Genomic DNA, 14,488 nt, shown 5'->3' with positions numbered 1-14,488 from the left:
TCCTCAGTTCTGACTGAGTGCACAGGTGACCTAGAGTGGGTGGGGAGGGCATTCAGGGACAGATACATCTCTTAGTGGCACTGCTCCTGCCTTTGGGTTAGGATCTTCTGGGTGATGAGCTAGTGTAGTGGAAAGCCTGCTGGAAATCTGGAAGACCTAGGTTCAAATCCCAACTCCAGCATGTTCTAGCTGCATGATTCTAGGCAAGCATCAGTCTCCACATCTAAAAAATGCAAATAACACTTGCACTTCTTACCTCTTAGGGTTGTGAAGAAACCCTTTTGTCAACATTGAGATGCTACAGAAATTGGAGCTATTATTTTTATAGATATATGAAGGGCCCCAGTAGAAAAGTCTCATTTGAGCACTTGGTGATCTTTGGTTACAAAAAGTATTTGTGTGGGTCTTTTTGGCATGTAGGAAATCTCACCCCAGAGAAGAGCGAGTTACTAACCTTTCCAGGCCTTGGCTTCCTCATCTGTAAACTCTTCCTTTTACAGAGTGGATGGTTGAACAGTATAATTTCTAAGATCACTTCCAATTCCCAATCCTATGATTTAACTTGGGTTCATAAAATTTTGAGCTAAAAACAACTGAAATATCTTCTAGGTCAATCATTTTACAGAAGAGGAAACTGAGTCCCAAGACCACAAGTGATATATCCAAGGTCACAATGTTACAAAGTGACAGAGAGAGGGATACCTCCTAAACCAACTGCCATAACCACCACTAACTTCCTTAGCTCCTGGGCTCTACCTGAGGGAATAATGGGGTGGGGACTCTACATGAGGAGATAAAGAGAGACCTAGTGCCAAGACCTTGTGTTGTCCAAATTGAGAGCATTAGGTTCAGACCTTGACCCTGACAGGTTCACAAAAACTCAGGAGAGCCAGCTAGAGGGGCCCCCTGGTGGCATCAAATATAAATGTGACTGTGTGTGTGTGTCTACACCCCTATGAAAATACATGTAAACACACACTCAAACTCAAAAATAGCCAAAGATATGCAGGGATTCATACATAGATTCACACATAGTATATACATTCAGAAAGAGACATACAAATATATACATGCTTATACATATAGATATTGAGATTTATATGTACAAAGACCCATTGATACATGCACACACACACATAGCTATTGTTATGATCATTCTTCTGGGTCATTGCTATCATTTGCTTAGCCTTGAAGTGTCTGATCAACAGGGATGTTGATGTCCTGCCCCAGCCCCCACCACCTTTCTGCTGCTGCTGCCACCATGAATGTTTATGACTGGTTCACCAGTCCTTCAGGACTCCCTCCTTCAATGCTGCTGCACCCCAGTTTAGGATTAATGCAGAACTTCCTATCTTCCCTCTATATCCATCAGAGCCTTAGACCCCATTTTTCTGCATATGCCTGTGCCTTTTTGTTTATATGCACATCTCTGTGAATATACACGTATATGTTTGTGTGAGCATGTGTACATGACTGGGTGTCTATGGGAGAAGATATCCATGCAGACATGTTTAGATGATGGTATATAGGTGTGAGTATAAGGCTGCATCTATATTTTTGCCCAGCCCTGAGCCCCTATGCCTGATCAGAGGGTAGTATACAGTGTGACCAGCAGTTACTTAGGTGATAGTGAGAACCTAGTGTCAGGATCCAAGGTGTCACCTATCAGTGCTTTCCAAGGTATCACTCCTTCAGACCTCAAAGTCCGGCAGCTTCCTCTCTCCCTTCCCACCTGTTCAGTTACTATGTCCCCATAAGAGTTTAATATCATAGGACTTTGGAGTCAGGAGAGACCTCAGAGATCAACTAGTCCAACTCCCTTATTTTACAAATGGGGAAACTGAGGTCCAGAGAGGGAAACTGAACTGCCCAAGGTTACAAGATGAACTCATGGCAGAGCACAGGTCTCCTGACTCCCAGCCCAGGGCTCTTTCCCCTGCCCTAAATCTAGAGTGAAAGTGGACAAGACTTCTGAAGACCCAGAAAAGAGAAGAAAGTTTTGGGCACCTAATTTCACATTTTTAGAACATGAAGAGACCTCAAAGGTACCATTGTAGACCTCCAACCTCTTGTAGGGATCCTACAGTCACCCAGACAAGGGTTATCCAGCTTCGTAGAAACCTCCAGAAACAGTAAGTCCACTGACTTTCCAAGATCCCATTCCACCATGAGAATCTAATTGTAAAGGAATCCTTTTATATCTTTAAATATAGCTTAGATCTATCTTTTTGTAGCTTCTACCAACTTCTCTTCTTTATGCCTTCTGGATCTAAGCAGAATGAATAGAATCTCTCTTCCATGAGGCAACTCTTCAAATAGGTAAAAGATAGTGTGTATAACTGGAATGGCAGGTGTCATGCAGAAGAGATGTATACCTGGGAGGATTGTGATAATAAATCACAATTCCGTAGCACTTACCACTTTGCAAAGTGCTTTCCCTTCATCACAGTCCTATAAGTTAGAGAGAACAAGCATCATTATCCCTATTTTGCCAATGAGGAAACTGAGAAGCAACTTAATGAGAATCACACAAGTAGTAAATGGCAGCATCAGGATTAGAAGCTAGGCCTTCTGATTCCAAGTCTGAGGCCTTTTCTCCTCTATAGCTATTGTCATAAACCCCAGGGAACCTTACATACTCTAAGGTAGGAAGCATTTGGGATCCTTGGGTCCTACACTGAGGATCTAAGTCCTTCAGTTGCTGATACAATATTAAAAAGCACAGGACTTGAATGCCAGAGAACTGAGTTTGGATCCCAGGTCCAACACTGACTGTCAGACTAAGGTTTGGGTCCCAGATCTGACACCCACTGTCAGATTAGGGTTTGGATCCCAGGTCTGACACCCATTGTCAGATTAGGGTTTGGATCCCAGGTCTGATATCCACTGTCAGACTAGGGTTTGGATCCCAGGTCTGACACTCACTGTCAGATTAGGATTTGGATCACAGGTCTGACACCGCTGTAAGACTGAACTGTTGGTAAGTCATTTTACTTCTTTGGGAACCAGTTTACTCATCTATGAAATGATCATAGTAATCCTTAAATTATCCACCTCACAGAGTTGTAGTTTAAGGAAAACATTTTGGTAAATCTTAAATTGCTACAGAAATGTAGATGGAAGTGATTATTATTTCTAAGCTAAGTGTATTTCTGTGGAAACTCTGTCTTCTGCTACTGTATCTGTCCTTGCTGCCCAGAAAGTACATTTGAACCTAACCAGCATCATTTTTCCTTTCTAGGTGACATTTATTCCTCTGTGCATTCCTGCTACAAGCCCTGGATGCAAATTCTGCTGCTGGTTAGAGTACATTAATTGGAGTAACAACCATGGACTTTGTTATGAAGCAAGCCCTTGGGGGTGAGTCACACAGTTATAGAACATAAAATACCAATGTTGTAAAAGACTTTGGAATATAGATCATAAGACCTAAGTGGAGATATCCAGCATAGCTGGTTGAAGCTTCAAGGAATCTAGAAGCTGTCTGGCTCCCATTCAGAACTTCTCACTTTACAGAGGGGAAACTGAGGTCCAAAGAAAGATGTGACTTGACCAAGTTAGTAGCAGAGCTAGACTAAAACTCACATTATCTGATTTACAGTCCTTCTAATCTACCCATTTGCTATTATTATAAAAATTATATGCAACAAACATGTATTAAACACATATATACAAGAAATTATGATTGACACCAGAGTTGAAAAGATGAAAAACAACACTCTCCCTTCCTCAAGGAGTTTATGGGGGCAGGGAGGAAGGGAATACAGCATGTAAATGAGGATCCTTTGGTGTGACTTATTCTTAGTAAAACCATGTTGGCCCCTTGTGATTATTGAATTCTTTTCTAAATGTTCACAAACCATCTATTTAATAATCCAGACTTGAATTTTTCCTGAAGTGACCATCTGGTTTATTGTTCTGCAGCTCCTGAAATCCAGAATCTTCACCAATTATTAAAAAGCAAGGCCACACTTGCCATCTCTATTGGCATTGCTCCCATTTTCTATGATTGCATAAAGGTCACAAATATTGTTATCTTACACCTATTAACTCCTTCCATCCCCTAGGATGGGACCCACCTGGGCCTGGAGGTTGTAGCTCATCAGAGTGACTGAATGCTCTCTTCTTATCTCTTCCTCTATCTTGGATTACAATTTCATCCTTTGAATATTTTTTTCAGGCTCTTATCATCTCCAGCCAGAAATATTTAAGAAGTCTCTTAACTGCTCCCCCTTCTTCTGCCCTCATCCTTCACAAAGTAACCAAAATAATTTTCTTCCTCTGCTCAACCAGTTTCACTGGCTCCCTTTTGCCTCAAGGTTGAAATTGCAAATTACTTGAATTTAAATTTAAAGTTTTTCACAATCTGGATACAGCTACCTTTCCAAGTATTTCTTTATACTGCTTTTAATACATTCTACATTCATTTAATCAACAATGAAGAAGCACTTATTAAACTCTCATTATTTGATAGGAATACAAAGACAAAAATGAAACAGTCCCTGGCCTTACATGGCCTAATATCCAGCTGGGGAGACAACACATACATATATAGGTACATACAAAATAGATACTAGGTAATTTTGTTTTTCATGGGGGAAGTTCTAGCTTGACAGGCAGGGATATGAGGAAAGGCTTCAAGTAGAATGTGGTAATGTCATTTGAGTTTTGAATGAAAGTGGGTATTCTATGAACAAAGGAAAGGAGAGAGTTAATTCCAGGCATGGAGATAGCCAGAGCAAAGGGACGGGTTCATTCCCTCCTAAGGGGTTTCCTTGCCACTTCAAAAACTCAACATTCTATCTCCTATCACCAAGTCTTCCAATAGATTGGCCAATGCCTGGAAAGCACTGCTTCCTTTTCTCCTCCTCCTCTGAGCATCTCTTGTTTCCTTCAAGGTTCAGCTAAGGTTCTAACCCCTCTGTAAAATCTTTTGTGGAAATAATAATGCTTCTTGAACTACTTATATCCTAGATCTGTTTGGAGTTCCATACACAGGTGAGGAGGCAGAGATGTTTATCATTATTAATAAAAGGCATGGCACCCACTTTAATTGACTCTCCCATGCTAGAAGCATCCTAAATCCACTTCCTATAAAAGGTGATATTCAAAGACCCTATATATTATAGGGTAGCAATTCTCATTTGTATTTCAAAGATGGGGAATAGCTGCCTATTCATAAGATCTTTCATCCATGACCTATGAATTTATATATAAATGGTTTTCTTCTGTGAATTCCAGGGGACCAACAGTAATGCCCAGAGTCAATGGGGCATACCTATTGAAGTTGTAAACTCTTGATATACAGGAGAGAGAGAGAGAGAGAGAGAGAGAGAGAGAGAGAGAGACAGATAGAGACAGACAGACAGACAGAGACAGGTAGACAGAGACATTATTAACATGGCATGTTTTGGTCCTGGTTCCAAATTGGATAATTTGATTTGTCACAGATTTTAATAATTGGAAAGGACCTCAGTGGCCATCTAATCCAAATCATACCCATGAAGGACTCCCCACTGTTATATTTTCAACAGGTGGTTGACCAGCCATTGCTTAAAGACCTTCAAGGAAGAAGAACCTACCAATTTTCTAGGCAATTCATTGCACTGCTGGACAGCTTTCATTATTAGGAACTTGTTGTTTTTGTTTTCTGACATCAAGGCAGAATTTGCCTCTCTGTAACTTCCATCATGTGCTTCTGCTTCTGCCCTCTGGTATCAAACAGAATAAATCTAGCCCCTTCTCCACATAATAGATGACCCTTCAAATACTTGAAAACAGGTATCATTCCCCACCCCCTCTTCTCCATGTTCAACAAGACTAGTTCCTTCAAATGATTCTCATATGGCATGGACTCAAGGCCCTTCTTGGTTGCCTTCCTCTGAACAATCCAGCGTATCAGCCCCCTTAAACCATAGCTCCCAGAACTGACTACAATACTCCAGATGAGGTTTGATAAGAAGAATGTAGAGGACCTATCTGCTACCTACTCCTAGAAGCTGTGACCCTTCTTCTGCAGCCCAAGCCACATTAGCTCTTCTGGCTACCATGTCATATTGCTGACTCATATTGAGCTTGCAGTCCACTAACCCCCCCCCCCCAGATATTTTTCAGAATATCTGCTGTCTATCCATGTTTCCCCCATCTTATACCTAAGAAATTGGGAGGTTGTTCCCTGGTGCAAAATCTTACTTTTATCCCTAGTGAATTTCATCTTAACTAGATTGAGCCCAATGCTCCAACCCATCAAGTTAGCTTTGGATCCTGATTCTGCCATCCACTGTGTTAACCATCCCTCCCAGCTCAGCTTGGTGTCTTTTGCAAATTTGATGAGCATAACATCAATGCTTTTATTCAAGTCACTGATAAAAATGTTAAACAGCACAAGGACTAGCATGGATCCTCAGTGGGTAGCCATTTTGCTTATAAATCAAAGCTGAGAAGCAGCTTTGTGTTATGGATTTGAAGTAAGAAGTTTGGGGCTTGGTGGGGCTATGTGGCACAGTGAATAGAGTGCAAGCCATGGAGCAAGAAAGACCTGAGTTCAGATGTGGCCTTAGACACAACACCAAAAAAAAATTGCCCTGTGACCTTGGGCAAGTCACTTAACCTCAATTGCCCTCCGAAAGGCAAAAAAAAAGAAGAAGAAGTAGTTTTGGGTTTGAATCTTGCCTCTACCAACTACTACCTATGTGGCCTTGGGTAAGTCACACCTCAGTTTTTTCAACTATACAATGGAGAGGCTAGGGGCAGTGAGGTGGTGTAGTGGATAGAGTACCAGCCATGGAGTCAAGAAGATTGAGTTTCAATCTGGCTAAGACACTTGATATTTACTAGCTGTGTGACCCTGGGCAAATCACTTAACCTCTATATGAAGAGGTCCTTTCCAGACTTTTGTCCCATGATCCACATGATTGTTAATGCTCTCTATCCTCTGGAATTTCATATTTACTTATCCATGTATATGTTGTATCTATCTATCCCAACTTGAATAGAAGCTTCTTGAGGACAGTGGTTGTTTTATTCTTGGCTTTCTATCGACAACACCTAGCATAGTGCCTTGCATATAACAGATACTTAATAAATGTTTGTTGAATTGAGTTGAATTGTTTTCTCTCCTTCTTGCTGGAAAAGATGATAGAAGAAGCTGATTAGTTCAATTTCCTTATCATCTATTAGCATTATACTATCTTCTATAAACAACTCTAAATATAGGTTCAAAAGTGTTAGCATTTTTTCAGGGGCCTCAGCACTTTCTGGTCTTAAGCCTTCCTAACCCTATTTTTATCAATCCCTGTGCAATAATGTAAACCTGGGCAAGAAAAGGGATCAAGCCTTTTGTGGATCAATCATGGAAAGATTCAAGGTGGGAGAATTGGACTGAAGTTCCAAGTCTTGCCACTTATGAGCTATGTGACATTGGGTAGGTCAGCACTTTTCCCTGAACCTTAGTTTCTTCATGAGAGGGTTGGTGTGGATAGTGTCTTAAGGGTACTTCCTATTTAACAATGGTACTTAAGTACTTAAGGGTACCTAACAACTTAAGAGACAGTTATTCTCTAAATCTACTTCTTTGTGAATTAGAATATGTAAGTTATTACTGTCACTTTGACAGTCATTGATCTTAACTGACTGGCTCATGATTCTGTTAACTGTGGCCCCTTTTCTTTTCTCTCTTCTCCTGCCACCAAAATTTGTCCGATTCAGCCTGGCCAGGCCTGAATGCCTCCTCAACTAATCCAAAGGAAGAAATTTGATGGGTTTTTTTCCTTTAGAGACAAAAAGGTAAAATACAGCAAATGTGCAGAGCACAGAACTGTCATTTTGCTGAGCCCAGGAACCACAACATCACAGCATTTCAGGACTCCAAGGGACTTTAGAACATAAAATGTCAAAAGTAGAAGGGCCCTCAGAGATCATCTAATTTAACACTTACCAATGATGAAACTGAGGATCATGGAGGTTAAGTTATCTGTCCAAAATTATAAATTTAGTAATTGAACCCAGGTTTTCTGACAAGTAGAATGTTCTCTCTTCTACACGGGGCTATAATTCCCCCTACCTCCCCCATCCCCAATTCCATAATCTCACTACACTGGAAGATACCACTTTGAGGATACATAAGTCCATTCCTATCCACTCCAAATTTGGAACTGTCTCTGATGCATGGCCATCTGCCATCTTATTTTAAGGGAATCCCTACCTCCCACCCTCAACACACTTTTCCCCTGATCCCAGAGATCATCCAACTTTCATTTTCCATTTACCATTAAAATATAATGCCTTCCTGGTCATTTTCATTTCCCTCAAGAGTCATATCTACATCTGGCCTCACACACTTAACACAAAAAATAGCCATGTGACCTTGGGGAAGTCACTTAACCGCACTTGCCCTCCAAAAAGCAAAAAAGAAAAAACGGGGTGGGGGGAAGAGTCAAATCTAATAACCAAATTCAGTCCTCCAAAGCTGATTTGTCATGATTTATCTCACTCTACCTGGGAATTTCTCACAAGATTAGATAAACTCTCACAATACATATACATGCACACAGTCATACTCATATCCAGCTTCTATTGGGTACAGGACTTTTGTCCAAAAATGGAATGAGCTGCCTTAGAAGGTGGCAAAGGATAGAACGATGATTGGAAGGTCTTCAGGTGAATTCTTAATAGTAAATTTTCAGGGATAAAGATGATATTCCTGTTCATATGGAAATTGAATTGGGTAACTATTAAATTCCAATGCTTAGTTGTATATTTATGTTTTTACTTGTTTTTAATAATTCTAAGTTTGTCTAAGTTTGAGAGCACTCTGTGGGGCTGCATCAAATTCTTAAGATATCTCCCTCTTGTTTTCCTCATTGGAATCACTCATGATTATACTATCATAATCTAATTATTGAAAGCCCTTGATCCTTTTTCATACAGACTCAGCCAAAGTCTCATAGCCATGATTTCTCTGAATTTTTCAAAATGTTGTGCATCTATGAACAATATTCTCTTCCTTCACTTTTACAAACTCTAAGATAATGGGGTCATTCTCTTCCAAATTTCTGTCATTCCCACTTCACCATCCAATTCCTCTTTGTTGGTGAGATTTTTCTACAGTAGCTGTTCCTCTCCTTGTCTCCTCCACTCTCTGAGTCTACTACAATATCCTCTAAATGGCTGGGCAGGCTATAATACATGTTCACAAGGATATCACTACTGCTTTTCCTCTCCTTTGATCCTCAGACAAGCTCCCTCCTCCCTCCAGATTCAAGAATCTTCTTCATATAGGTGTATGATCTTTTCTAACACATATTTCTCTCCTTCTATTAGATCTAACTTGCCAAACTTTTCTGTTCCACCATCCCTTACTCCATCTGTCCCTCCCTTTGTCCTCTGCCTCTCCTTCTATCTCTCATTGAACCCTTTCCTCTCTCCTTGCCTTCCTTCTTTTATCCTTCCATTCCTTCTTCTATCCATCCTTCTCTTTAGCCCTTTTCCATACCTTCCTTCATGCTTCTTTCTGGTCTCTTCTCCTTCCATTTTTCATTGCATTCCTCCTGGTTATCCTTCCCATTGCCCCTCTGTCCCTCTCTTTATTCATCTGCTGTTTCTCATTTCCTTCTTATCTTCTCCCTTCCCATGCTCACTCCTGGCCCTGCCTTCCCTCAGATTGATTCCACTCTTCTCTCCTACTATTGCACAGGGGCCACCAAAGACATGGGGAAGATGTTGGGGGGTGAGGAGGAGAAGGACCCAGATGCCCAGAAAAAGGAGGAGGAACGGCAGGAGGCTCTACGACAGCAAGAGGAAGAACGCAAAGCCAAGCATGCTCGCATGGAGGCAGAACGGGAAAAGGTCCGGCAGCAAATTCGAGACAAGGTCAGTCTGTCCTTCCCATTTCCTTTCCCTTCCCTTCCGCAGGTGTTGCCTGCAATAACAATCACCATCTCTCATATCAGCTACTGCACTTCATAGTTTACAAAGTACTTATTTGATCTTCACACACACACAAAAAAAAAAAAAAACCGAGAGAGACAGGGTCAATATTAGTATTTCCATATTATAGATACGGAAACTGAGATTCAAAGAGGAGATTAAATTATTTCAGGGTCACACAGTGACCTAAAATCCTGTCCCAATGCTCTTTCAAATAAACTGGGCTGGTTCCATGATTTTTGGGAATAGAATATTCCATATCCTCCCAGTAAAGCCCACTGCCTTCTCACCCCTGTGCCTAATCATTCCTAGGACAGCATAGCTTCCTATAGGACGTCCTTGGAGAGCAGGTTCCTGGATGAGGGAACCCTGTGGTTGTCTCATAGGGTGGAAAATCCCACACCCCTTTCCCCAACCAAGCTGGACCTTCTCATAGTTGTGAGATACAGGATTGGATTTGAAGTCTGAGAAACTGAGTTTGAATCCTGCCCCTGCCACTTATCATCCCTGCCACTGACCTTGTCTGGGCCTCAGTTTCCTCTTCCGTAAAATAAAAGGATCAAACTAAATGATCTCTAAGTTCCCTTCCAAATCCTATTATCCTAATAACTTAAGTCAGGTCTCCAATGACAAAGACACAGGTGGTTGGAAGAGCTGAAGATGGCCAGGCAGGGGGGAATGCAAAGAGCCTCACAGCTGGCCTTCCTCTTTGCCCCTTTTTCCTCCCTATACAGTATGGTCTGAAGAAGAAGGAGGAGAAGGAGGCTGAAGAGAAGGCTGCCCTGGAGCAGCCATGTGAGGGCAGCCTGACCCGCCCCAAGAAAGCCATTCCAGCTGGTTGTGGGGATGAAGAGGAGGAGGAGGAAGAGAGCATCCTGGACACCGTTCTCAAGTACCTACCTGGGCCTCTCCAGGACATGTTCAAGAAGTAACCCTGGCCCAACTCCATCCCATTCTCATAAGTCCCATTCTTTTTTAATTTATTTTTTTTCCACTTTCCATTCAGTATGAATTTTGAAGGGCAAGCCTCATTTGGCCTCATCCCCCCCCCCCCCCTCCACCCCTCACATGGACTGTGGGACCCAAAACCCTCATCTTTGGTCGGAAACTCCCAGGGCTCCCTCCCTGTTCAGTACTGTCCCTTAACCCCACAGTGCCCTGGGCCTCTTGAGGAGCCCTAGGGAAAGAAGGCTGTTGGCCTGGGCTAAGGGCCAGAAACCAGGACCAAACTATTGATGACCTCAGAAGAGCCCTGGGATGTGCTGAAGTGGGAGGAAAGGCCTGACCACTGAGTCCCACATGCACAAACTCTTCCCGAACCTCTTCCAACCAGGAACATTCCTCATGCCTTGAGCATGATTTCCACTGCCAGAGGGGGGAGAGAGGGCCAGGCCAGTGGTCCCTAGGGGAAGGAGTCAGAGGAGAAGAGGGTCAGGTTGACTATTCTTTCTCCTTTATTCCCCTAGTAATTATTGGATCTCTAAGCCCTGTTCCCCAACCCCAATAGGTCAAAACACCCAACACATTCCAGCCCTGTGCAACATAACCCAAGGACGAGGGGGCAAGGGCCAGTGCTGGACCCTTCATTAGGGAACCCATCAGCCAATTCCAAGGAAAGTGGAGCAGATTTCTGTTCCCGTAATATCTCCCTAGGCCTCCTCAATCTCACTTCAGTTCCAGGGACTCAGCCCACCATGGTAAGAACAGCCCCTCCCAACCTAGTCCCTCCCTGTTCCTGGCTAGACCTGGGAGTTGCAAGGAAGATCAATTGACTGTTGGAGGTATCATTAGAATCTCTCAGTCCCCAGCCCTGGCCTTATTCCCCTTTCATCAATGACCTGGATAGGCCCAGGAGTGTAGGGAGGGTCAGAGAAGGACTTGTGCCCTAACCAAAGGAGTATTCTAGAGTTTTGAGGGACCACTGGGTAGAGATCAGGCAGGGCACTAGCAGGAAGGTTGACTCCCATTGCCACAAATATGGCAGCCTGGCCTATCCCCTGTCATTGGAGCAGATCCTTCCCACAGGACAATAATAGGCTGTCCCTATGACACTACTGTACCCTAGGAAGCTTCCACCCTCCTCTCACATCTTTGTGGATACTATGGAACCTAGTCTATAAAAGGGGTAGCTTGACCTCTTCTTTCCTGAAAAGGCATGCTGGGTCCTCTCTCTCCCAGCCTGGAGTCCTCTCCTTAATAGAGTAGCCCCATCCAAATACACACTAACAGCTGGAGCCATCGGGCAGCATCAGTCCTCCACCAGAGAACACGTAGTGGAGAGGACATGCTGCTCCCCTCCCCACCCCCCAGCCCATCCAGGCGCTTCCAGGGTCCTAAGTGGACAACATGTTCAGGAGGTCCCACTGGGTCCCAGGAGGGCTCCCCACAAGCAGGGCTCGGGCTGAGACACTGAAGGCAGGCTCACGTACAGTTTAGCCTTGATCCCATGGGAGAAGACAGCCCCAGCTGAGCTGCTGCCCTCTCATTCTGGCTGAGGATCTGTCTGCCCATATGCTAAGCCCCAAAGCAGGCATCTGTCCTTCCATCTATTGGTCTGTCTTTGGCCAGGAAAAAATTCTCCTCTCAGATGTGCCAAGGAAAGCCCTACCCACCCAACTCAAACCTCAAACCCTACTCTCCCATACCCAATACTCTGCTTCATCACCATTCTGAGAATTTCTGGGGCAAGAAGGATTGTTAATGTGAAAGTATGTATAAATGTGGGTGGGATGGGAGAGGTGGTGGCAGAATGGGTATGTCTATAATTGGGATGGTGTGAATGTATGTGTTATAAATATGCATGTGTGTATGGATGTGTCAAAGATTGTATGTGTATCTTTTAGAGACTATTCTTATATATGTGTGTATTAGAGATTGTGTTATAGACTACAAGAATGCTAAGGATTCGAATATGTATGTATAGGTTGTGTGGGTGTGTGTTTTAGAAAGTGTGTATGTGTGCTAGAGATTGTGTGTCTATATCATAGATGATCTATAATAGAGAGGGTGTGTGTATGTATGTGTTAGAGATTATGTGTTTAAAATGGCATGTGTTAAAGAATGTTTATGTGTATGGGGACAGGTATTATTACAGGGGTATGTGTCTGCCTACATGCTTCTCTGTGTGTGTGTGTGTGTGTATGAAAATGCCTGTGTAACACTGTGCAGGCTGGCTGGATGACTGCGAGTGGTGGCAGAGCCTGGGAAATAGCTCTTCTTCTCCCTTAGACCAGTCATCCCTTCCCATCCCCACTCCTGGAACAGATATGAGAGGAGAAATTTTTCCCACAGGTCCAAGACTTTCCCTCTTTCCCCGGGCTCCCTGAGCCAAGCCTTCGCCATGCTCCTCCCTCACTGGATGTGATGGGGAGAATCCTGTTTGGGTCCTGGGAAGCACTTGGCAGCTCAGACTGGTCTGGGTGGCCATGGGAGGAACAGGACTGCCCTTTGTCCCTATAACAGAGAAGCCATGCTGGATATGGGGTGGAAGAGGGAGATGCCTCAAAGAGGGTTTCTATGCCCACCCCTCGCCACCCCACCACCATCACCACCACTTTTCACCATCACCCCAGTTTTCATACTGGGGTGTTTCATTTTAGAGAATTTTTCCTTTAATTTCAAAAGAGAAAGCAGCTCACGTCGTGTCTTCTCTGTCCGTTTCCAATAGTTAAAGCCATATCAGTTAGACTGCAATACTTTAAAGATGAGGGGGAAAAAACTATAGATTTAAGAAAAACAGAACGGGAGTTTTGCTCATCCCCTCTGTCCTGGGGGGATCTGTTTCTCCAGCCCCCAGGTCTTCCCTTCCTCCCAACTCCCAACTCCTTTCCCTGCCTCTTTGTGCCCCAATCTCTGGCCCCCAGGGTCATGTATTTGTGAGTGTGTCCATGTATGTCTCTGTAATGGGGGAAATTTAACCCCTTCAACTGCTGTATCACCCCATTGTTGTCTCTGCTTGCCCATGGTCGCTGGAGTAAGATGGTCACCCTGCAAGGTCTTGTGGAGCCAGAAGTGAGGGGTAAGCTGGGGCTAAGGGGGTACTGAGCAGAAACTGTACAGTCCCTGAGCCATTTGCCTCTCTCGAGAGAATGTTAGTGGTTCTTGTCATCTGTCATCATCATGAGCTCCAGGGAGCAATATCAAAGGTTCCTCTGATTTCTGGGGACCAACCCCAATGTGTGTCTCCAGGAAAAGAAAGAGGTCTGGTAATTCTCAGTCAAACACAGGGTCTGCAGACATGCAAAGGGGATGCCCAGTTACAAGAGGTCCGAAGACCGAGAAAGGACTTCCCAGACACATGGGAGGGCAGTGTAGAAATACAATGAGATTTCCAGTTGTACATAAAAAGAGAATCCAAGTCACACAAGGAGTGTACTGACATATGAAGGGATTCTCAAGAGTACAGATGGGTTTGAAATTAGGAAAAAAAAAACTTTAATAGAAAAAGAAAAGGTCTGCAAACATATATAAAGAATTTGTAAGCATAGAAAGAGTAATATACTTGCTTAGTAGAAGGGATCCCTCAGGTCTTCAGCTGCCTAGGGCCTTCTCCTTTGGAGGA

The 14,488-nt window shown here is 43.4% G+C and overlaps 1 protein-coding gene across 2 annotated transcripts in view; it reads left to right on the top strand.

Annotated features, from left to right (window-relative positions):
* Positions 1-13,135, top strand: part of CPLX2 (complexin 2) — a 79,107-nt gene extending 65,972 nt beyond the window's left edge. For both annotated transcript variants that reach the window (XM_069102300.1, XM_069102299.1), the window contains 3 exons: positions 3,242-3,360; positions 9,695-9,870; positions 10,662-13,135. In XM_069102300.1, coding sequence (XP_068958401.1) covers positions 3,330-3,360; positions 9,695-9,870; positions 10,662-10,859 — 405 coding nt within the window. In that variant the 5' untranslated portion in view covers positions 3,242-3,329 and the 3' untranslated portion in view covers positions 10,860-13,135. The remainder of the gene's footprint in view (positions 1-3,241; positions 3,361-9,694; positions 9,871-10,661) is intronic.
* The last annotated feature ends 1,353 nt before the right edge of the window (positions 13,136-14,488 follow it).

The sequence above is a fragment of the Petaurus breviceps genome, unplaced genomic scaffold, assembly GCF_028583685.1.
Source record: "Petaurus breviceps papuanus isolate PSGF00001 unplaced genomic scaffold, PetGlider_PUasm1.0 551, whole genome shotgun sequence".
In the NCBI taxonomy this organism is placed as follows: Eukaryota; Metazoa; Chordata; class Mammalia; order Diprotodontia; family Petauridae; genus Petaurus; species Petaurus breviceps.
This window is presented reverse-complemented; position numbering and strand designations above follow the sequence as displayed.